General features: G+C 37.0%; 1 protein-coding gene across 1 annotated transcript in view; it reads right to left on the reverse strand.

The window, feature by feature from the left end:
• The window catches only part of ARHGAP21 (Rho GTPase activating protein 21), a 135,152-nt gene that overhangs the window by 66,882 nt on the left and 41,487 nt on the right, over nucleotides 1-26,783 (reverse strand). The window contains 2 exon segments of the mRNA XM_015066297.3: nucleotides 9,225-9,249; nucleotides 9,491-9,670. Of these exon segments, the coding sequence (XP_014921783.3) occupies nucleotides 9,225-9,249; nucleotides 9,491-9,670 (205 nt within the window).

Here is a 26,783-nt window from a genome sequence, read left to right on the forward strand (position 1 = left end):
TTCCACCCATGAGCCACAACCAGAAAAGCTCGACCAAGTACAGGTAACATTTGTATGAAGGCAGAGACAGCCTCCAAGGCAAGAGCACTCAGAGGGACAAGATCCCAGAGAGAAGGAAGTCCAGCGAGGTGGTCTCAGCGTTTTACACCGCTTTTCACCTCGAGGCCCTTTCTGCTTCCAAAGCCACAGCTGAGAGACTGAGGGGCTGTCCAGAGCTTCCATCAGTCTCGAAGGGCCACGGGAACAAAAGTGGGCATTCGAGGCCAGCCAAGGAAGAAGGCCTGGAAAACACCACCATGCTTTCAGTTAGTTGGGGCCTCCAAAGTAACGTGTGGGGTGAGCAGGGGTGAAAAAGAGAAAGCCCAACCCCGTCAAGCGTGCAGGTGTGCTGTGCAGATTTCCTTCGAGAGAAGCTGCTATGGGGAACACAGCTGGGTGACAGCGCCAGCTGCTGCCCTTTAATATCCACCGCCACATTCTCACAGAGGACACGTTTCCCCACGCCTGCCCAAGGATTCTCAAGGGCAGTGTTTGCATGGGAGCTCCCCAGTTGCCTCACAGAGACCTCCATACCTTGTGCTGCAATCTGGCACCTTTCCTACCGGAGCCTCCCTTCCCTCTCTTCTTTCACAGATGTCAGACCTACAGTGCGCTCTGAAGTCTTCCCCTGCCTCTCCCGCCCCCTTCTTCTCAATCCTGCACAGACACTTCTCCCACGAAATCTCTGGCATGTCTAACGCTGTCTTGCCATCTGTTCCTGTTGTGGCGTCTGTTTCGCAGAGAACCCGAACTGTTACACCAAATGTCAAACAAACTAAGGCCCACCTTTAGGTAAAGACAGTCTCTGAACAGAGATGCAAAAATCCTAAATACAACAGAAAACCAAACCTGGCAATATGTAAAAAGTATCATATATTATGAACAAGCTTGGTTTAGTCCAGTAATGCAATGTTCAACAGTTGGAAAAATAAATCAATATAATTCACTATATTAAGAGATGAAAGGGAAAAAAATAAAAGGTTTATTCCAAAAGATGCAGAAAAATTCAACACTCCTTCATGGGAAAGACATTACATTCGCAGATTAGAAGATTCAATTATTTCAAATGTTTTCAAATAATCAAATATTGTAATTAATACAAAGCTAATTAAAATTCCAATAGAATTTTTTTGTGGGTGTAGAAACTGACAAACTGATTTTAAAAGTGTTATAATATTGCAAATGGACAAAAACCAATCGTGAACAACAAATCGTGAACAACAAAATTAAAAGACTTTACCTTTCAGCAACATTTATTATATAGTAACGACAGTAAAATTAAGATCGCAGTTTTGCTGCAAAGAAAGTGACCGATGGAATAGAACAAAGGTTGACAAATTTTGTGTGTAAAGAGCCAAGCAGTAAATATTTTAGGCCTTGCAGAACATATACAGTCTCTGTCACATATTCTTCTTCTTTTAAACAACGTTTTAAAAATACAGAACCATTTTTAGTTTGGAAGCTACACAACAGTGAGGCACAGGCCAACCCCTGGAAAGAAGAAAGTCCAGAAACAGACCTACACATATACAGATACTTTATGATCAAGGTGGTTTTACAGAGCAGTAAAGAAAGTACGGTCTTTTCACTAAAGAGTGCAGGGTTAAATGTATATCCATATAGGGGGAAAAAATCTTGACTTCATACTACATGCAAAAATAGTCAATTACAGGTGAACTGGAGATAGATAACACAGGAGAATATCTTTGTGACCATGCTTAAATAGGATTCAACGTATTAGCCATAAAAGGGAAGATTGACAATTTGGACTATATTACAAATAGGAACTTTCCTTTATGAAAATTACTAATGAGAAATTGAAAGGTAACTAATAGCTGGATATTTGCTATAGATACAACTAATAAAATCCTCATCAAGAATATTTAAAAAATTGTTTAATGTTTTTTAAATTTATTTTTGAGAGAGAAACAGGGTATGAGTGGGGGAGGGGCAGACAGAGAGGGAGACACAGAATCTGAAGCAGGCTCCAGGCTCTGAGCTGTCAGCACAGAGTCTGACGTGGGCTTGAACCCACAAACCATGAGATCGAAACCGAGCCGAAGTCAGACGCTTAACTGACTGAGCCACTCAGGCGCCCCTCTTCATCAAGAATATTTAAAGAACTCCTACAAATTAATTTTTTTTTAAGTACTGACACCCAATAGCCAAACGAAAGGTAATCAACCCCATTAGTTTTCAGGAAGATAAAAATGAACCCACATGCCACACCACTATACACCCACTAAAATGACTAAAATTAAAAAGACTGACAAATATTAAATGTTAGTGAGGATATGACACAACTGGGACTCTCACACCTCGTGGTTCAGTATATTAGTTGGTATAATCACTGTGAAAACAATTTAGCGGTATCTACTAAATGTGCCTGTATGCATACCTATTAGTGTTACCCCTGGATACACAGACCCACTAGAAATAAGTACATGTGTTCCCAAAAGTTCATGTATAAGAACGCTCATAGCTGCACTGGCTGAAATAGCTAAACACTGGGGGAAAAAATCCAACTAAATTATTATATATGGTCTCTTTGTTTTAAATCAACTTTAATGAGGTATAATTTACATGTAATAAAATGTGCTCATTTTAAGTGTGAGATTCCTAAGTTTTGACAAATGTATAAACCTATGTAACCACCATGACAACCAAGATAAAGAACATTTCCATCTTGCCAGAAACTTCCCTTAGCCCCTTGGCAATCAATTCAGGCAACCACAATTTGGGTTGGATTTATCTTTCCTCCCATACAAATAGAATCAGACAGCCTGTACTCTTTTGTGCTTGGTTTCTTTCACTCATCAAAATGTTTTAGACAGCAAAAGCATGAACAACAAAAGAAAAAGTACATAAATTAGATTTCATCAAAATTAGGAACTTTTGTGCATCAAAGGACATTATCAAGAAAGTGAAAAAACAATCTGTGGAATGAGGGAAAATATATGCAAATCATATATGTGATAACAATCTACTATCTAGAATATATAAAGAACACTTACAACTCAAAATCAAAAAGACAAATAACCCAATTAAAAAAAAAAAAAAAAAGGAGCAATGGACTTAAATAGACATCTCTCCAGAGAAGATATACAAACAGTTAACAAGCACACGAAAAGATGCTCAATTTCACTAGTTATTAAGGAAATAAATGCAAAGCAAAACCACAATGAGATACCATTTCACACTCACTAGACTGGCTATAATTCAAAAATGGAAAATAACAGGCACTGATGAGAATGCAGAGAAACTGTGACCTTCACACATTGCTGGTGCAAATGTAAAAATGGTACAGTTACCATGGAAATGTGGAAAACAGTTTGGCAGGTCCCCAGATGTTAAACACAGAATTATCACATAACAATGGAGCAATCCCACTCCTAGATATATACCCTAGAGATCTGAAAACAGGGACTCAAATAAACACTTGCATACACAAGTTCATAGCAACACTAATTACAATAGCCAAAAAAGGTAGAAACAGTCCAAATGTCCATCAATGGATGAATGGATAAGCAAGCTGTGGTATATACATGCAAGGGAATACTATACAGCCAGGAATGAAGTATTGATTCCTGTTCCCCATGGACAAAACTCAAAAACATTACACAAAATGCAAGAAGCCATATGAAAAACATTATATATTGTATCATTCTATTTTTATAAAATATCCAGAATAGGTGAGTCCAAAGGGACAGAAGACAGACTGGGATTTCTCAGGGACTTTGGGGAGGGGAGAATAGTGAATGACAGCTTAATGGATATGGGCTTCCTTATGGAGCAATGAAAATGTTTTGGAACTAGACAGAGGTGATAGATGTACGTTTCATACATGACCTTTAATTCTATACTAAATGTTATTGAATTGCTCGCTTTACAATGGTGAATTTTGTATTATGTGAATTTCACTTCAATATAAGAAATGTTTATGAGATTGATCCACAAGGCTATGTGTATTCCATTGCATTGATACACCACAATTTGGTTATCTATTCATATATTGATGAATACTTAGGTTGAATCCAGTGTTTATTTATTATGAATACAGCACTTATGAATATTCCTGTACAAATAGTTTTGCAGGCAAATATTTCATTTATCTTTGGTAAATACTTATGAATGCCCTTAACATCTCTTACAACTAAGTGAAAAATACCAAAAACATTCTATCTGTCATGAGATGCATAGGTATCAAAAATATAACCAAATCAAAGATGGAAATCAATTGCAAATATTAAAGCAATAATGCTTTATCCTGCTGAACAGACTTAAGCCAATAGGACATGTTCAATTAGGAAAAAGAAGAAGAAAATTAAAGAACAAGTATAAAATGCTAAGACTATGTTAACCAAAATTGCATATGAAAGTTGAATTAAGGTATTTTAATATTCTTTACCTTTCAAGGGAACAGAATGCTCTTTCTTACATTTCTAAGGATGAATTATGAAAGTAAAGAATTTTCTGCAAAACCATGGTAGAAAGTGAGAGGAAACCCTAGAACCAGATGGCTTGTTTGTAGTCCAATGCTGTCCCTTGCTAATTACTTAAACACTTCATGCTTCAGTTTCCTCATCTAAAATAGGGAGGTGATAATATCCACCCCAGAAAGTTGATGAACTAATCCACAAAAAATCTTAAAACAGTGCCTGGCACATTATAAATCAGCTGCCACCACTGCCACCACACTATCTCCCCCTCCTCCTCCACATCATCATCATCATTATCATCATCATCATCATCATCTTCTCATCATCATCATCATCATCATCTTCTCTTCCTCTTCCTCCTCCTCAGCAACATCACCATCATCATCTTCATCATCATCTTATCATCATCATCATCATCATCATCATCATCTTCTCTTCCTCCTCCTCCTCCTCCTCCTCAACAACATCAACATCATCATCTCTACTTCCTAAAGTATCTTCAGGACAATATCAGACATCTGTGGATGTTCTAATGAATAGTATTAAAAATTAACAAAAATATGTAACTAATTAGTATATTTGCCTACCTACCAGAGAAACTCAAATTGTTTAAACTGTCAAATACAGTGAAAAATGAATCCCAAGGGGTTTAGTCAATGCACAAGACATCAGCAAAGACCCACAGAACTCACTTAGTGTTGCTACATTTTAGAAACAGTGAAACACTCTTCTAGGACCTACCGGGACACTACTGACCATGGACCTAACCATAAGAAATTCCTCTTACAATGAATTTTCAGGTTCATTTTTTACTGTTATATTATTCTGAGGGAATAGGTTTCACCTTATAAATGGAAATTAGTGGCATAAAATACGCCCGATTTTCTCAGGTTTTCAGAATTTACCTCTTCATTAAATGGAAGAATGTTTGACCTCTAAGCATAATGGGTACTGTTCAGTGGGCATAAAATGATGAACTGGGCCAATTAGGTTTCATTCTCAGGAATAGGAAGTGTTATGATAAGAGAGGAAGGAAGAAAGAAGATATAATGAGGACTGTACCTTATATACAGATGTCAGCTCATGAGAAAATCAGGTATAATCAAAATTAATTATGAAAGTCATTTCGATCCTCCAGTAAATTCCAAAGTTTGGGTCGTTGTTGTTGTTACTCTTTGCATTTAGTAGCTTCCCAGGTCCCAATTCTGGTATCTATGGCTACCCAGGTATCCTATCACTCTTGACATTGAATTTGGAAATGCTCTATTGGTTTTTCAGAATTACCACATCTTTCCAGAAGTGGTCTGAGGAAGTTTCTATTTCTTGCCACTAAAAGAGCCTTGGTTAGAAAACTCCAACATAGGCCACAGAGCTCTTTAGTCAGAAACAACTACAATCGGGGGCCCTGCGTGGCTCAGTTGGTTGGGCATCCAACTCCGGCTCAGGTCATGATCTCACAGTTCATGGGTTCGAGCCCCGCATCGGACTTTGTGCTGACAGCTCAGAGCCTGGAGCCTGCTTCAGATTCTGTGTCTCCCTCTCTCTGCCCTGCCTCCTCTCACTCTGTCTTTCAAAAATGAATAAATGTTAAAAAAAATTTTTTTAATAAAAAAAATTAAAAAAAAAAACTGCAATCACAAAATACAAATTTTTACTACTGAGAGAATTTATAAAATTCCCAGTTACTTTTTTGTACTATTAATGCTTAAATATACATTTTGATGCCAAAGTAGAAATCCAACAGTTATTCAGGTACCTAACAAAATGACAAACACACTCCTGGACATGTCCCTATAATTAAACTTCGACAGAATTTTTACTCATGGAATAAGTAGAAAAGAAATAACAGTAATTACAAACTTCTAATTATTCTTGTTTTGATTATTTATAAAGATCTTCTCCAGAGATTTAAGGGACAACAGGACAACAAGCAAGACAGCAATTATCAACAACTATCATCAACAAAAAATATTTTTCTACTTTAACGGCCTTTTTCTTGTAAATATTATTTGCATCATAATACAGAAAACAAATCAACAAGAAAAAATAATTTTAAAACACAAGACAGTACACATATATAGGCTCTAAGAAACATACCAGAATGGAAGGTGGGTAAGGAGAATAATCAGAAAGTCAAGTGTCAAAAGAGATTCCACTAAATTGCCAAAAGGAAAGAACACTAAAACAAAACCTTTCAACTGTTTCACAGAATTTTGGCATTATCACAGGATCTCTTAGGAGTTTGAATAAAATTCTGGCAATTACTTCCTCTCCAGTGATTCTAGGCTTTGACTCGGATCATTACACTGGAGGCTTGGATTCTATTTCATTAAAACAAAATTCACATAAAAAGATTTCGTAATCTCAATATGCTTGAAAGTTTTATCAGCAGATGAAACTGCAAAATAAAAATCGTCATATTCAGTTGAATTAAAATAAAGAAACTTTATTCTCATAAAATATGTTCTTATGGTTGGTTGATGAGTTGAGTTGAAATGGTATTATGAGGGCTATACTTTAGCTAACTAGGCCTCAATGGACTAACTTGTGACCCCACTACCAACTGGGATGACCAGAACAAACCTAGGCCTGGGGGGCAGAGGAGGCAGAGGACGACTCAGTCAGTCACTCCTTAAACTCCATGGACTTCCCAAATTCACTGCTCACCAGGGAATCAGAACTGAGTAAAAAGTGATGGTTGCTCTCCTAAGATGTTCAGGGCTTCTAAACTGAGGATATCCCTGACTTTTATGTGAATTCTTTGTCCTTAGGTATTCACAAACATGGAACAAACTTCTTTGTTTTGAACTTTCTCAAGGCAGAGAAATATGACAGAGTAATCTCATATCATACTAATTATACCCTGTTTTATCCACCAATTCTTGACTTTACATAAGTCAGACTGTTTCTTAAAAGACAGCATTATTCTAGATGCTGTGTGTAACAGGCCACCTGAGCACCAGCACATCGTCCTGCGGGACGATGGGAGGACAGAAGACCCACATCCTCTTTCCTCTTGCTGAAGCTGGTTTTGTAAGCTTTCCCTTTCCTCGCTAACACCTATTTCTAGCTCATGCCAAGTAACATTTGGAATTCTTCCTGAACCCCAATGCATGACAGATGGTGACACAAGAGTGGTCCTCCCTGCACAACAGTGATAACTTATGAAGGGTCCTACCTGGCCTTACACTCACAGAATACTTTTGATAATGCTGAAAGAAATTGTTTTCTTCCCCTTTAACCCTTAGCATGACCATTCTAAGACCGCAAATCAGATATGGGTATTGCAAAGTTTCATCAACAGGGGAGTGGATAAACAAACGGGTGGATGACCAGTCTGCGGTGTATTCAAACAAACTAATCAGCAACAAATGAAAGAGCAGTGTTAGTATCTATCCGTACCATGCAGTGGAACCTCAAAAATACTACAGCAAGCAAAAGACACAAACGAGTACATGATATGGTATTCCATTTATAAGAAATACTAATCTGCAGTGATGGGAAGCAGATTAGTGGTTGTCTAGGAACAGCAGAGTGCTGTGTAAGGGAACTTTATGGAATGATGGAAAGGTTTTTTGTGGTTTTTTTTTTAATTATTGAAGTATATAGCAATATACAATGTTACATCAGTTTCAGGTGTAAAACATAGTGATTCTACAGAAAGGTTCTTTTTGGTATTAGAGCTTGACTGGGATGGTGGTTTCACAAGTTATAGATTTATCGAAATGCACCTTACATGTATAACTGTACACTTAAGATTGGTGCAAACATGACATTCTTGTTAAAAAGGTGTAACTTCAAAGTCATGATAAGAAAACATCAGACAAAGCCAAACTGATGGGCACTGTACAAAATAACGCACTGGTACTCTTCAAAGGTGTTGAGGCCATGAAATACAAGGACAGACTGAGGCGCTGTCACAGACTAGAGAAGACAAAGGGACAAGACAATTGAATGCAATGTGGAATCTCGCATTGGAGAAAAGATGCTGGTAGAAAAACTAGTAAAAAACCCAATAAAGTCTGTAGTTTAATTAACAGTATCAGACCAATGCTAATTTCTTAGTCCTGTTCACTGTACCACGAATGTGTAAGTTGTTGGACATTATGGGAAGCTAAACGAAGGATATACGGAAACTTCTGTACTATTTTAGCAACCTTTATTCTAGCCTAAAATCATCTAGAAATAAAAGTTTTTTAAATAGGCACATTTTATTGTGTGTGACCTTTAACTCATTAGAGTTCATATAAAATTAAAACAAAAATGAGTGGACATTAATAAGAAATATCCCCATCCCCGGCCTGAGTCTCCTTTTAATAAGCTTATTAAAGATAATGCTTAAGTCAAGAGTAAGATTAACTATGAGAAGACCCCAAGTACTCTCTTTTTCACTATTTGAGTCAATAAATCTACTAGATAAAACACACAGCATTTCTTACCTAAAAAAAATTACTGAATTTAAGAGATTACTAATTAAATAAAAATATCACAATTACTTTCCTCAGAATCATAGATGTTCCCCTGCATAAGCACTAACATATAATTAACAATAAAATCACCACATGTTGAAATCATCCTGAGACAATGGAATCCATAAAACAGTAAAATTATTTCATTTCTAGGGCTCTCCCATCTAAGAGTTATATATATATTTGGACTCGAAAAACTGTATCAGCTCATTTAATATTACTTAAGGAATAGAAAGACGTAGCAAAACAGAGAAAAATTAAAATTTCTATAGCATACCTCCTCTGTTGCCATTTTCTTCATCCTACAATATAAAAAAAAAATACCCATATGTGAATAGTTATTTAGAAATTCTAGTAAAATCAAAGCAAGCCTCAATTTGCCCTCCCCAAAACGTGGCAATAACAACCTTATTAACCTCCAGAAGGATGGAGCCCTCATAAGGAAGGCACAAGGGGAGGATGAGAGGAAGATAAGAAGGAGACAGGAACTGCCTTGCATTGTTGTTGTTGTTGTCTTTAACTTACTTTAATTAATGTTCTTACCTTATATGAAAATTGAATTGCAGACTCTGGGGGATAAACAATAAAATGCCTCAATGTAAAACCAAAGCCTTGAGATGTTCTTTTCAACATAACTGTTTTGGGGCCTGGCCAGGAGAATGTTTCATCTTCGGATGGTGATACAGTTTCACTTTGTTCTTTTCCATCTTTACTCTTTGATACCTAAAATAAAAAGACATTTAAAAGTTAACTAGAAAATTCAATAGACTTCCTCACTTGGACAAAAACCATATGTATGAGTGCAGATACAAACCTAAAGGAAAAAGAGGAACCATATTCTTTGTATTACAAATCACGTAGATCATTGTGATTTTTCTAGAGAGGGATGCTATGAAAGGTAATCAGATGTACGAAAGAACCCTTGGTAAATCTAACAGTTAAAACTGAAAACGGGATAGAGGGTATGAAGCTAACACCATGACCATCCCGTAAAGCACTAAGAAACACAAACTATGAAAGAAGAGACGTGATTCTCTTACTAAGAACACTAAAACTGTTATCAGAGAGTCCAACAGAAATAAAAGATAATTAGAAAATAATAGACAAGACCTTCAAGTCCTGAGCACAAATTCAGTACCCACACAGCTAGTCCTTCCACTACCCTGGCTATCCAGCATTCTGCTCTCTTCTCTTCCACTCTTGGCTTTCATCTGGTCATGGCTGAAAACCCTGCGCAATCTCCAATCAAACACCCACTCTTCATTCCCTCCCATCCATGCCTCAGCTCTTCTAAATCTGCCGTCTGGAGCTGCTGCCTCCTACCTCTTCCCTGTCCCTCACCACCTCATGTTCTCACTTCCCTTGTAAGCCAGCTTCAATTCACTCCACTGCCTTTCTCTTCCTTCCTCGAAGTCCTAACCTTGACATAATCTAACCTCGGATAAATAATGAACACTGCCTGCTCTGGGCCTGCACCTATGTGGCCAAACATGAGCGGAGATGAAAAGAAAGAAAGAAAGAAAGAAAGAAAGAAAGAAAGAAAGAAAGAAAGAAAGAAAGAAAGAAAGAAAGAAAGAAAGAAAGAAAGAAAGAAAGAAAGAAAGAAAGAAAGAAAGAAATTGAACAAACAAATAAATAAATATGAAGCTGTTTTCATTTTAAGTTCATAACCTCAAGGGAGCTTTTACTGTTGTCTGCCAATAATAATATAGTCTGTCCAGTATATTCGAGCTACATGACTATTTTATCCCTTCTCATCCTCACTTGCAGCTAATGACCCTGCATTCTGTCACACTGAAAACCACAGGCCATGAGATGAGAGCTTAGTCGCTTGCCACATCTACCCCCCTACAGCTGTGGCCAGCTTCTCCTGCCCTCTTTCTCATCACAACCCTGCTCCGATGGCCCACTCTTCTGGGGTCCCTACCCATGTACCAGACCCCTTTTACTGCTCACAGATGTGATTCCTGTAATTCTCCCCTCTCCTTCACATCATCTATTTTCTTTACTATATTCCCATCAGCATAGACACATTTTGTAGGTTCTTTAATTTTAAAGTAACAACAACAAAATCCTCGAACCACATAGCCCTCTCAAGCTACCACCTTGTTGGCCACCACCACTCTGCCTATCCTGTAGAGCAAAACTCTTTGAAAGTTGACTATAGTTGCTCTCTTGAAGTCTTTTCCTCCCATTTTCTTTTGAATCCCCTTAAATCAGGCTTTTGCCACCATAATTCCCTGATACTGTCCCGGTCAAGGTTACCAACGGCTTCCACGTTGCTAAACTGAGCAGTCAGTTCTCAGTTCTTGTCTTAATGTGACTTACCAATGGGTTCAAGAATCACTTCTCCTTTTTGAAAATTTGTCTCCACTTGACTTCCCATACTGATTTTATTCCTAACTCATAGGCTATTTCTTAGTCTCCTTTGTTACTACGTCATCTGCTCAACTTCTGACATTGGGAATATCCAGGGCTCAGTCCATAGACTCTTCTAGTTAGTTCTACTCTGTCTTTTGGTGATTTCATCCAGTCTAATGCTTTAAATACCATTTATATATAGACAACCCCTAATTTTTAAATCTAGCCCAGATATCTCCCCAATCTAATAGGTATCTCAAAATTGTGTCTGCATTACTGCTAAGATTTTGTATTAAATTACAATTCCAAGTTCATCTCAACAGTTTGAAATATCACCTTTATTGGGGCACCTGGGTGGCTCAGTTGGTTAAGCATCCGACTCTTGATTTCAGCTCAGGTCATGATCTCATGGTTCCTGAGTCCAAGCCCTGCATTGGGCTCTGCACTCACAGCACAGAGCCTGCTTGGGATTCTCTCTCTCCGTCTCTCTCTGACCCTCCCCATTTGTTCTCTCTCTCTCTCTCTCAAAATAAATAAATAAACTTAAAAAAAAATGCCACCTTTGTCAAATGGCAAATACTTGAACATGCTTCATTTTATTATATTTTTATTATGTTTCACTAATGAATCTACCTATTCCTTCAGAATGACTTGCTTCATATAAAGGTGTTAAAACTTAAAACTTAAAAAATGTCCTGAAATTAATTTTTGCATGATAAAAAATTTATTACACTACAAAGAAAATAAATCCAAGAGACTTCTAAATCCTTAATATTTTCATCACACAGTCAATATTTGGGCTGTTACTAGTTAGCTATTCATCAATTTCATTTTCTCTTCTTCCTGGAAAGATAACTAGATAGTAACATTCTCCAGGCAAACTTGCCATAAGAGCAGCTGTGACCAAATTCTAGTCAATGGAATTCTAGTCAGTGGAATGTGAATGAAAATAATATGCAATATACAAAAATCAGTTGTATTTCTACATACTTACAATAAGCATTGGTAACTGAAAAAACTTTTAAAATACTGCTCAAAATATGAAATACTTAAGGACAAATCTGACAAAAGATTTGCAAGATTTATTAACTGAAAATCCAAAACACTGCCGAGAGATTTAAAGCATATCTAAATAAAATGGAGAGATATACCATGTTCATGGATCAGAAGACTAAGTATTCTTAAAATGTCAACTCTCCCCAAATTGATCTAGAAATGAGATCACAATAAAAATCCAGGAGATTTCTGTTTAGAAGTTAACATACCATTTCTAAAATTCACTTTAAAATGAGAAGAATCCAAACAGCTAAAACAAATTTGAAAAAGAACAAAATTGGTGTACGTACAGAACAAGAATTCAAGGCTTATCATAAAGCTACAATAATCAAGACTGAAATCATCTATGGAGACTTTGTGCACCTGAAGCTAATTTATCATAAATGCATTTTAGTTTATCCTCCCTTCTGGGACTTTGCTAGAAAGAGGGAGTAAGAGCAAACATCAACATGGGGGAATCAAGCTGAGTCTCAAGTAACTGCAAAAGTGATCATACAATTAGGTAAAGTTTGCAGGATAAAGGTTATTATTCTGGGCTTAATCACCTAAATAGTTTAGTCAAGATTTAAGCAGTGACTAGATCCTCCTTTTGTGATCCAAATGAAAGAATCATTTTATACATGCACATAAGCAATCCCCCATTTATTCAGTAAATAAATACTGAGAACCTACTGTGTATCTAACACTGTTCCACCCAGTTAGGATACAAGGGTAAATAAAATATACATAATTTATTTTGTTTTCTAAATTAAGCTTCTAATTTTAAGACAATTATAGGTTCACATGCATTTGTAAGAAATAACACCAAGGGATCTCCTTAATCTTTATGCAATTTCCCTCAACATCAATCAACATCCTGGAAAACTATAGTACGTATCACAACCAGGATAATGACATGGATAGCATCCATTCATCATATTCAGAGCAATTTTACTTGTATCCTGTTTATGTTTAGCTCTGTGCAGTTTTATTGCATGTGTACAATTGTATATTCACCACCAGTCAAGATACAGAACAGTGCTTTTACCACAGGATCTCTCCTGTGGTCCTTTCATAACCACATCCACCCTCTCCCTTCACCCCTCACCCAGCCCCTAACTCTAGGCAACCACTACTCTGCTCTGTATTTCTATCATTCAACAATGTTATATAAATGGAATCATGCAGTCAGTAAACTTCTGGGATTGCCTTTTTTCACTCAGCCTAATTCTCTGCAGAATCACCCAAGTTGTTGCATGTGTCAACAGCTCATCTCTTTCATTGCTAAATAGTACTCCACGGTATGGATACACCACAGTTTGTTTGAAGGACATCTTGGTTGTTTCTAATTTGGAGCTATTATGAATAAATATATTACAAATATTTGTACACAGGTTTTGTGTGAACATAATTTCCATTTCTCTGGAATAAATGTCCAAGAGCATAATTGCTGGGTTATATGGTAACTGCATCTTTAGTTTTGTAAGAAACTGCCAAACTATTTTCTACAGTGAATATACAATTTTAGGTTCCCAGGATGTATGATGTATGAGTGATCCAATTTCTTTGCTTCCTCGACAGCATTTGGTACTGTCATTATTTTTTATTTTAGCCATTGTTATAGGTGTGTAGTGATAGGTACTGTGATTATACTTTGCGTTTCCCTAATGGCTAATAATAAACATCTATTCATGTGTTGCCATCTTATTATATAATTGTAAAGCACAAAAGACTCTTCAAGACTTAAGATTAATAAATCCTTTCATGTTACACATGAGGAAACTGAGGCCCAAATTGGTTATGCGATTTATCTGAGATTACTGCTAGCTAGTGTCAGGGCAAGAATTAAAATCATGGCTTCCTGAATCTAAAGCTAGAATATCTCCCCTATGTCATATTACGTTTCTTCTCTTTTATTCTGTAGTCTGCACAGATTCTTCTCCTCAATAGCTCTTTGATCTAATTATATTTTTAAATTTCACTTTCCTGCAGGACTACAATTTTACCACTTTGAAACTGTCCATGTCTTAAATTTATCTTGAGTGAAGTATTATGACTTGGCCCCTGAGCTTCCAAATATATTCAAGTGTTCTTTACTTTTCCTTTGAATATAGAGATAACCCTCTTGCATTATGAGTTCATGTTTCAAGTTTCTTAACTAAGCCTGCTATGTCTTATTCTACTGACTTCTTCACAAAAATGGAGAGGATGGGATGAAGAAGAGTAAGGAATTTCTTTTTTGATCCTGAAAACTTTTAAAGATTTTTTAATGCAACACAGCTCAATTGTTTCTATTATTTCACCTTCCCAGAACATCACACTAAATCCTCTCCAGCCTCCTACCTTTTCCCGACAGGACAGAAGGGAGGGTTATACTTCTTTCCACATAGAAAGAGAAGATGAAAAGAAATACACATATGGGCCTTCTCTACTCCTTTTCTACTTACCCACAGAGCCATTTGATGTGATGACTTTATCAGAAGGGCAAACCACAGGCACACGGTGAAGGGCACAGCAGTTACAGAATCCTCCACTTAAGAAGACCCCTAAGGCATGTCCCTCTCCACACATCTCACCTCCCCACCATGAGCATCAAGTCATGTACTAGCAGCATCAGGGTGCAAGAGGTAACCAAGAGACTAGAACAATGGCAGCTAAATTTCTGTGGATTAAGGACTGTCATTTGATCCCCTTAAAAGACTTCATAACAAGGTCACTCGATTGAATAAATAATAGCTCAAGGTTAAAAGAAACCAAAATAAAGGACGAAAACTAACTGCATAAAACCCAGACATAACAATTAGACAAAGCAACCCAAAGGAGTGAAAGAAGGTATAAGAGGAAAACAATCATATAACAATAAAGGAAATTAAAACCTCATGGATGAGAATACAAATTGGCATGACGGAACTTTTTAGGATAATAGAAATGTTCTAAAAGTAGGTTGTGATCAAAGTTCCACAACTGTATAAATTTAGTACGAACCACTGAAATGCAAACTGACAGTAGCAGGTGAATTTTATAGCATGTAAATTATACTTCAATGAAGATATTTAAAAAAAAAAACATTCACATAGGTAAAAAGGACAAAGTCTAAATGTTATCCTGAGCTGTCATGAAAGTAAACACAAGAGTTACAAAAGAATGCTTATGCACACAATAAATATATGACCCCTCAGCTATCTTTTGTAACTACTTGTACTTTAAGTAGAATCTGGATAGCTTCCTAGAAGTTTCCAGGAAGCAGGCTGTGTTCAGCTTAAAAAATTCTAATATTAATTCTATCATATACCTAAGATTATGAGTCCTACTCCTACTTTGAAAATATTTTAGTTTATTTTACCACTGACAATGTTATCAGTTTCCTAAAGTAAGATTTTTCTTATTTTAGGGCCAGGCTTTTTTTTTTTTTTTTTTTTTTTTTTTTTTTTGAGAGAGAGAGAGAGAGAGAGAGCAGGCATGGGTGTGTGCACAAGCAGGGGAGGGGCACAGGGAGAGGGCAAGAGAGAATCTCACTCAAGCAGGCTCCACACTCAACACTGAGCCTGACACAGGGCTTGATCTCAGGACGCGGAGATCATGACCTGAGCTGAAATCAAGAGTCAGAGGCTTAATTGACTAAGCCACCCAGGCTACTCATAGGCCAGACTTCAAACTGATAACACGTCCTTTTTTTTTTTTTAATGTTTTTATTTATTTATTTTATTATTATTATTATTTTTAATTTTATTTTTGAGACAGAGAAAGACAGAGCATGAACAGGGGAGGGGCAGAGAGAGAGGGAGACACAGAATTTGAAACAGGTTCCAGGCTCTGAGCTGTCAGCACAGAGCCCGACGCGGGGCTCGAACTCACAGACCATGAGATCATGACCTGAGCCAAAGTCGGACGCTCAACCGACTGAGCCACCCAGGCACCCCTGTTTTTATTTATTTTTGAGAGAGAGAGAGAGAGAGAGAGAGAGAGAGAGAGAGAGAGAGATAGAAAACACAAGTTGGGGGAGGGGCAGAGAGAGAGGGAGACAGAATCTGAAGCAGGCTCCAGGCCCTGAGCTGTCAGCACAGAGCCTGATGCAGGGCTTAAACTTATGAACTGCAAGATCATGACCTGAGCCAAAGTTGGATGCTTAACCTACTGAGCCACTGGGTGCCCCGATACAACACCCTTTTAAGATGTTTCTCCTTTACAGTTTTGAAATGTTACCACAGGTAAGGCTGTCGTCTGGCTGGATTTTTTTCTTTGATAACCCAAGGAGATGGGATTGCACAGAGGGGACTGAGCATGGACTCGAGCCAGTCTACCTGGGCCTGGGTCCTTGGTTCCACAGCTGTGGACCTTGGACAAGTTCCTTAACACATCTGTGCCTCAGTTCCACATCTTTACTATGAGGATAATACCAGTGCATACTTCACATCCTTATGGGATTAAAAGAGTTAAAGTCTGTAAAGTGCTTAAAACAGTAAATCATGGGGTGCCTGGGTGGCTGAGTCAATTGAGCGCCCAACTCTTTTTTTTTTTTAATAAGGTGAACTATTTTATTTTATTTTTTAATTTATTTTTTAATGTTTATTTTTGAGGCAGAGGGAGACACAGCGTGAGCAGGGGAGGGTCAGAGAGAGAGGGAGACACAGAATCCGAAGCAGGCTACAGGCTCCGAGCTGCCAGCACAGAGCCTGATGCGGGGCTCGAACTCACGAACTATGAGATCATGACCTGAGCTGAAGTCGGACGCTTAACTGACTGAGCCACCCAGGCGCCCCTTAAGTGTCCAACTCTTGATCTCTGCACAGGTCGTGAGCTCACCATTTGTGAGATGGAGCCCCACATGGAACTCTGTGCTGACAGGGCACAGCCTGCTTGAGATACTGCCTCCCTCTGCCCCTCCCCCCATCCCCACTTGTTCACTCCCTCTCTCTGCCCCTGTCGTGCTTGCTCTCTCTCTCTCTCTCTCTCAAAATAAATAAATAAACACAACAATTAAAAAAAAAAGAACTGGAAAACAATGTTAAAACAAAACCAAAAAAAAAAAAAAAAAACAGTAAATCACACATACTAAGCACTAGTTAACTGTTCTTTAAAAAACCCAGAAGTCACCAATAAATAATGGCTTCTTTCAAAAAGGTATCATGAAAACAGTTTTCAGATACTCAGATGAACCATAAACCACAGTGTTGTCCGAAGGGAAAAGAAAAATCTGGATTCTCCATTAAAGTTTCTACTAGATTTTTACAGACATCATAGCAAGTCTGATGGAGACCTGGGTTCACGGTGATTGAGTAACCGTCAAAACCAACCAGCTAGTAGGTGATAGAACTTACTCTTTAGCTTCTGTGTCATGAGTAGAAAGGAAATGACAACCATCATTTAGATATTGCTTATCTTTAAAGTACTTCCTCCATAGTTGTAATGCCACAGAGAAGTTAATCTTACAGCAAATTATTCCTCACATATTAGGTTTCCTTGGTGTGGCATTTCTCTGCAAAATTTTTCAACATATGTGGAAACATGATGTTTTGCAGGGTTTGTCTGTTTAAAGTCCAATTTAAATTCCAAGTTCAAGCTAAAACACACTTGAATAAAGTTTTTTTATATGCTAAGTATGCTTGCTAACCCTTGACTTGCAGCTTCTGTTTCTAGAGTCTCCTAAAGATGTATCTAGATGTGTTTTTCCAAGGATTCTAGTTCTCAGTAGGTATTTTAATATTTAAGAGATGAAAAATGATGAGCATAGAAACTGAAAAATCTAGATGACTTTAGTCTAAAATATTTAAAATTAAATACCTGGACCTAATTTTTAAAATGTAACTCTTAATTTTTACATTAATTATTTCCTTGCAAATTCCTATAATATCTTTTATCTAGGTTGACTGTTGACATAGGTCCTTTCTGCTGCTATTCCTATATGCTATGATTTACAATTATTTTGAATCAGTATTTTTTTATGTGATTTCCTTTCCTATTCAGAGTTCTGGTTTTAAATGTAATTTTTACATAGATGCACTTTTCTCCCTTCTGTCTCTTTCTCTCTGATTTTCAGATCCCAATATTTCAAAGACACAAGTTCTTAATTCCTCAATTTTACAACTTCACCCTCATAAAAGATAGGTATTTTAAAATTTGTGGTAAATTTAAAAATTGGGAAGATTATTGTGAAATTTCGAGAAATTTTAATGTTTTTTAAACTATTATGACTTTGAAAAGTTTATCTTTTTATCTTTTTTTTTTTTTTTTTTAAGAGAAAGAGAGTAGGGGAGGGACACAGAGAGAGACACGGAGAGAGAATCCCAAGCAGGCTCCACGCCATCAGCACGGAGCATGATGCAGGGCTCGATCTCACATAACGTGAGATCATGACCTGAACCGAAATCAAGAGTCAAGCTTAACCGATTGAGCCACCCAGTGCCCTGAAAAGTTATTTTGAATTTACTTATGGCCCATATAACCTGGTAATATTATCAGGCTCATAAGATGACAAGATGGTAAAAGTCAGAATGTACTTCTCTTCACAACCATTCAGCCCCATTTCCTGGGCATATTCTCTGAGTTGTGTTATCAGTGGTGGTGACAGGTTTAGATGACACCTACTTAATTCTCTCCCTCGGTCCTCTTGTGACTAATAATAAATGTCTTCATGATAACAGGGGAAAGTCTGAGTTTGTCTGCTAAAACAGCGACCTCACTTTCAAAATAATGCCTGGAATGAGAATCCTCATGAGTCCTCTGGCACATGTAAACCTTCCCTTACAGTTTTAAGGAGTTCCTCCTTACCAATCTGGTTCCGGAAGCAGGTATGACTGAATCTAACTGGCATATTTTCTGCATTCATTTTTTTCTTCCTTAACAGCCTCTGGCATCACCTTCTAATTCTGTTACTTAAAAAATTCATTAAAACAAGGTAGGCTGGGGAATGTGACTAAACTATTTGCCAGAAAGAGGAGGAAAGGGATTGATGAACAGCTGCCCCATCTCTGATGCGGTTCACTGATTTTCACTGGTATATAAAATTCCATTGTGAATATACCACATCTTATTTATCTTTTATCCTATAAAAGGAAACAGGCCTTTTTCCAGTTATTTTGAAATTACAATTTAAAAAAAAAAAAAAAGGCCTCAGAGCACCTGGGTGTCTCAGTCAGTTGAGCGACTTCGGCTCAGGTCATGATCTCACGGTTTGTGAGTTTGAGTCCCACGTCCAGCTCTGTGCTGACAGCTGGGAGCCTGGAGCCTGCTTCAGATTGTGTGTCTCCCTCTCTCTCTGCCCCTCCCCCGCTCATGCTCTGTCTCTGTCTCAGAAATAAACAAACATTAAAAAAAAAATTTTTTTTTAAAGCCTCTAAGAACATCTCCCCATTGGAAGGACATCCTTTATACCATAGTTTCTTTAAAGTATTTACATAGGGAGTGCCTGGGTGGCTCAGTAGGTTGAGCAACCAACGCTTGATTTCGGTTCAGGTCATGATCTCAGGGCTGGTGGGACTGAGCCCCACCCCGGGCTCTGTGCTGACAGCATGAAGCCTGCCTGGCATTCTCTCTCCCTCTCTCTCTGCCCCTCCCCCACTAGCTCACACACAAGCACACAAACACATGCTCACTCTCTCTGTCTCAGAATAAATAAAAACTTTAAAAAAATAAAATAAAGTATTTACATTGGATTTACCTACTTTCTTTAAGGCATTTACATAGGTTTATATACTATTTAGATGGTTTCCTTATGGTATTTACCTGTATGGGATATGCCTTTACAGTTTAATGCCAGAAGATGGCTTGCTAATATAGTAAATTTCAATGTGTAATTCAGAAATCTGATCTGGACTATGGCCATAAGCAGACACTACCATAGTTTATCCCTATCATCCTACTTTACCGAGAGGGACATATGGTTTAGGAGACCATCTCTCTTTGAACACACAGACTTTTCTCAATATTTCCACCTCAGTTTCACTCATACTGCCTTAGTGCTATCTCTGGAAATATTTAAAACTCATTTCTATTTAAAAAAATCATTTATGGCTTTGGTTTTAGAGAAAAAGAAATCAAATGAAAAATATTTTTATATTTTGCATGTGCTGTACACACTGCACGGTTGTTTCCTGAACAATTGAGTGCCTAAATTCCACTTCATATAAGGGAGAGACATTTCTACTTCAAGATGCATAATTATACCAAAAATTCTTCCAATATTAACTACAAGCAAATATGAGCATAAGTGATGCTAAAAGTTCAGCTAGCGTCCAGTGAGCATCGCCCATGTGTTGTCAGTGTCACCATATTTAAGTGGTATTACAACTTTGAGACACATGGATTTCCATTTTTTTCAAAACGAAGCTCAGAGAAGTATAGTGACTTTCCCACAGTCCTAAAACATAAAACTCCAATTGTAGAAACCTTTTCTCTAAAAAGCAGCTCTCTATCCAAAAATGTAAAAGAACTCAATCTGATTCTCCTTAAAATACTCGTGACTTATAAACAATATTTCATTTTTAAAATAGTTCATCAATCCATTTATTAAGGGCAAATACAACTAAATACACATTCAACTAACTCAAGTATTTATTTAATCTAATAAATTTGTCCTCTTAGATTGCAAGACATACTTAAATCCATACAGAAGACTCCACACAGAAGAATGATCTCCTATAGACTTCAAACACTTTCTTTTTAATAAGGCCTTATATAATTTAGATTTTACAGAAACCAAAATTCCAAACTACCCACGAAAAACGAAACGTCACAGAAATTTATCAGCTTGATTGTCGAACGCCTTCTGAGCATACTAGGAACGGATTTGCATGAAATGATGACTATTAACTGGAATGCCAAAGTTATTTAAATCTGCTTTACATAAACGTATTTATTTATGTATTCATATTTAGCTGAAGGGACGCAGAATGATGTACTTCTCCCACAAACCATGCAGCAGTACTCTATTAATAAGTATTAAAATTTCTGCTTAATTGCTTTTTCCTTTCCTGAGTTTTAATAAATATGGAACTTCCTAAAGGCAGGAAAGAGCCAAAGAATGGAAAGAAATAAAGCATTTGTTAAATGTATATTTATTTATTTATTTATTTATTTATTTTTAACGTTTATTTATTTTTGAGACAGAGAGAGACACAGCATGAACGGGGGAGGGGCAGAGAGAGAGGGAGACACAGAATCGGAAGCAGGCTCCAGGCTCTGAGCCATCAGCCCAGAGCCCGACGCGGGGCTCGAACTCACGAACCGCGAGATCGTGACCTGAGCTGAAGACGGACGCTCAACCGACTGAGCCACCCAGGCGCCTCTAACTGTATATTTAAAAGAGTACAGTGGTAGTCACATTTAGCATGGACCCACACAACAAAACAAGAGCATTATATCATGCAAATATTCACAGTTTAATACAATTTATACAAGGACAAGCATTTTGCCCACAGCATCAAAGTCTATCAGGCTCTACTGAGAATTTATAATCTATTGCCTTTTAAATCTATCTACCAAAATCAAGGAACATAGTTTTAGTTACATTCCTCCTTTGCTGCTGTCTTGTCAGAAAATATCTGCTAATCATAAAGATGCAATGACAGAATTGATCATTTAGTACAACATACCTCTCTCTTTTCCCAATATAGTATTATACTGCTAGAATTTTCTTCTTAAACATGAAATTAATCAGTTCCTAAATTCTCATTTCATGAGATTTTCAAATCATAAAGGAAAGATACTCAGCTTCCAAAATACTTTTCTCCTAAGGATTTTTGAAGGGAATTACTTAACTGATTCTTTCTAGATAGAGAAGGACACGGAAGAAAAAATAGTACACTAAAATTAATCAGAGAAAGAAAGAAAGAAAGAAAGAAAGAAAGAAAGAAAGAAAGAAAGAAAGAAAGAAAGAAAAGAAAAGAAAGAAGAAAAGAAAAAAGAAAAGAAGGATGGAAGGACTGGGGAGGGAGGGAGGAAGGCAAAAACGTGGTCCCATGGTGTTACAGAAAATGGAATCAAATGAAAATTCTCATACACTTGTACCTGGGAGCATACTCTTTCTGTAAACCTACTTGGCAATATTTATCAAGAGACTTAAATTTTATACCTTTTAACCTAATAAGTAGCAAAGTAGTAAGAGATGAGGGCAAAGATTCATATTCTAAGATGTTCATTCCAAGGTATTATAAACGCAAATTGGAAACTAAAGGTCCAATAACAGCAACAGAAAGGAATAAATAAAATCATGATATAGCTACTGAAGTCATGATTGTGAAAAAATGGTTAATGGCATGGTAAATGGCATGCCCAAACACAATGCTAAGGAAAAAAGTAAAATATAAAAGTCAGAGTATGATAAAAAGTATTTTTTTAATGTTTATTTATTTTTGAGAGAGTGAGAGAGACAGATCGTGAGCAGGGGAGGGGCAGAGAGAGCTGGAAACACAGAATCCGAAGCACGCTGCAGGCTCCAGACTCTGAGGCATCAGCACAGAGGCCAACGCAGGGCTCGAACTCATGAGCTGTGAGATCATGACCTGCGCCAAAGTCAGACTCTAAACCAACTAAGCCACCCAAGCACTCCTATAAAAATTATTTTAAACACACACACACACACACACACACACACAATCTTTGGAATCAAAGGCCAGATTTCTCTTTTTTCTAAATAACTCCTAGATTTTCTACAATGAACATGCTTGCAAGCACTAATAACTTCGCCCATCTGCCTTCAATGTTGTGTAGCATATTCCTTGCTGACAGGTTGTATTCTGAAAATTCCATCTGTGCTGAATGGTCCACTGCCTTCTCAGTGCCAGAGTTCCTTACAGCAGAATTCCCCAACCACTGTACTCCAACAGAGTACTCCAACTCCAGCAGAATTCCCCAACCAGTACTTTGAAGCAGTTTCTCAGGTGCTTTACCCGACAGAACGTCCTTACCGTACAACATATCCTACCGTAGTATAACTACTTGTTTATACCTTTGTCTTTTTAATCACAGAGCAGCTTCCTGAGGAGCAGGTCTATGTCTTATTCCAGTGCCCAACAAAAACCTGACAGAAAGTAGTACATGAAAAGCAAATTAAACTTAAATGAATTAAATGAGCAGAGTTTAAGAAAAAAAAGGATAATACAGGGGCACTGGGGTGGCTCAATGTCTAACTCTTGTCTTCAGCTCAGGTCATGATCCCAGGGTCGTGGGATGGAGCCCTGTGTTGGGCATGGAGCCTGCTTAAGGTTCTCTCTCTCTTGCTCTGCCCCTCTCCCCGTTCATGTTCTCTCTCTCTAAAATAAAAAAAATAATTTAAAAATATAAATTTAAAAAAGGATAATATAAAACGATTAATTTAAAATCTTGTGGAATTATTCTGTTTACTCTTTCCCCCATTTTTCTCAATTGAGACAGTAAATGTATATAGCTCTATTTCCTATCAAACAAAGATAGAGAAATAGCCATAAACTCAAATACAGATGTCTATTTTTACACGTATTTTCTTATATAGAAGCTTTATTACATGAGTTATTTTCAGAAGCTACTTATTTTCTGATATGAATAAAATCTTGTTGACTCTGAATCAGAGAACAGATTTTATTTTTAGGTTAAAAACAATTATATCCCTACCCTTTGGGCAGACAGGAATCTCCAATTTCAGCTTAAACTTCAGTTCATTTTAGCTACCAATGAATAATGCAGTCCCCTCTGAGCAGACACAAGTAACTCTGACAGAAGACATATGTAGAGAACATCAGGCCCATATCATGTGGTTTCACTATTTTGTTTGAAGCACTGTAATGATCTACAAAGTCAGGGACTGGTTAAACGAACATACAAATAAATTTTCCAAATCTAATTTAATTTATGATTATCAATGACCCTATACTGTCAATCAAGGTTAGCAGCAGACTCAATTTCATTGGACTGAACTGTAGAGACTACATAATTTCACAGAATTTGATGGACCTAGAAGGAAACATAGAGATAATATAATCCAACTTGGTCATTCACCATTTCATAAAATAGAACACTGAGTCTCAAAGGGGTTAAGTAATTTGCCAAAAGTTACCCAATTATTATTGGTGACCCCAACTATTCATTAGGGTCCAAACTGAAGTAGGGTAGGTCAGTATTACATCAGGAAGAAAGTATTACATCAGACATGAAGATTAATTTCCTCACTACCTCTCAATGAATGTAGCCTATCATAGTCTGACACCTGTTACTTCCAGGAGAGCAAGGTTGACACATAAGATAAGGTCTTCCCGATAAGAACCTTATACCCCAATGAATATGAAGGTGTGAAACTTAAAGGAAGTAGCATAAAAAGTGCTTAGAATTACTGAATCTTAGAAATAGGGTATTTTTTTTTCCTTTCCCTTGCCTTTGGTTAAAAGGTATCCTGAAACAGAAGCTCAGTATACAAGATATCAAATACATTGAGCTGCTCTGTCTGGGAGAGACAGGCAGGGAGACTCTGTACAGAAGCCGGCTTCATTCTGCTAGTTCTACAGAAACTTCCAACAGTCTGTTAGGGAGCTTACAAATCAGAGATCTCGTTCAACAAATTTATTTCACAAATACAGAAACTGAGGTCCAGAGAGACTTGCTGATGGTCTCGTAGCTAATGAGTGACATAGTTCGGACCAGAACCTGTGTTTCCAAGTCTCCTAATCCTGACACTTTCCCACTACACAACGCCACTGATAGACTGTTTCAGCAATCTGGGGAAAATAGTTAATGGGTAACCTATCTTTCTTTTTCCTTTCATAATTTATGTTTTTTAAACACACAGTACATGCTATGTTCATTAAAGACATATTAGAAAATAGAACTAAAGCCAAAAGAAAATAACTCATGTACCAGTGCTCCTCTAGAGAAAATGGATGTCAATATTTTGGTGTATATATACATCCTTCAAGAATTTTTCATATGTAAATATATATAAATATGCACTTTAGAAAAATGTTCTTTTAATCTACTTATTTTTATTTAATATGTTATGAATGCCTTTCCATATTAACATGTTTTATCATATGAATAAACATTTTATTTAGTCACTCTTCCCTAGTGAATAGTGTTCATTCCTATGAACACATGGAATGTTCTAAATAGGGTAAGTCATTTAGATATGTACACAGTACATTAAACTTCCCTATGCTACTCTTACTATTAGTATTACTACTATTACAACCACTTTAAAGACAATATTTGTGAAAACCCATAAGTAGTTGTCAGGATAAATTTCTAAGCATGGGTCTGCTGGCTCAAATAGTTTTGTTTGTTTTTAGTTTCCCATACAAAATTCCAAAGTGCTATCTATAAAACAAAGTCACAAACCCACTGACAATACATGAGACCACTGTATCCGTATTCCAGCATACAGTGGGTATTTTTTAATCTCTGCAAATATGCTAAAATGAAAAGTGGTTCTTATTGTTTTAATTTTGTTTCTCTCATTAGTAGTGAGACTAAACATCTTTGTCTGTAACATCCTATTCTTAAAGACTTATAGTATAAATAACACAGACAAAAAATACACAGAGAGTCTCCAGCTTGTTTAAGATTGAATTACAAGAAAACATGTCGTCATTGGAGTTCAGAACACAGTTCTCATACAAAATTATAAATGAGGGTTGACAGTAATAGCTTAAAACATGGTTGTAGAAATCAAAGCAAAATCTCTGGGAACTAGAAAGAGAGCTTAAAATCCACAAGAACTCAGACACGACCATGTGGGGAAACAGACCCCAGATCTCAGAGAGTATACAAGTCACTCTAAGAAGGGCCCAACTATCTCACATTCAAATCAGTCTGAGCACTGGGATGCACCGTAACATGAGGCAGAGACATGACAGTGGGTCCACCTTTGAGTTGCCTGGTCCAGCAAAGGCAAATGAGATGACGTGATCTAAGCATCCATAGTCCCCTGGGGAAGACAGGGCTTCGAGATGGAGAAACCAGGCTGCCATCCAATTACTAATGTAGGAATGTGGGGGGTCTGTTTATGCCCTTTCAAATGCGTCACTACTTCTTGGTCGAACCCAATTGTGTTTTACTCATTTCAAAAACCCAGCTACTTAAAAAACTCCAAATGCAGGAGGTCCTTGTTTTGTAATTTGTTCACAAAAAGTTATGATTAAATATTAAAAAGTATTTTATACACATTTTGTGGAGTTTGCTATTTAAAGGAACTCTGGGATAGAGCCTTTTAGAAAGCAATAAATTATTTTAATCACTCCATAATTTATGTCCTATAAATATAACTGCCTTTCAACATAGCATATTTCTGGAAACTACATCATAAAATGGATCATTTTTAATAGATAATATTTTCACATAGAAAAAGTCCTTTAATTAGCTAAAACACAGAAATGATTCAACAGTATATCAGAAAAGCAAAGATACAACAATTTAAAGTCTCTAAAACCATTTACAAGTACAATTTTTAAATAGGCATAAATATACCAGCCACATATGG

This window comes from Acinonyx jubatus, chromosome B4 (genome assembly GCF_027475565.1).
Source record: "Acinonyx jubatus isolate Ajub_Pintada_27869175 chromosome B4, VMU_Ajub_asm_v1.0, whole genome shotgun sequence".
NCBI classification, from domain to species: Eukaryota; Metazoa; Chordata; class Mammalia; order Carnivora; family Felidae; genus Acinonyx; species Acinonyx jubatus.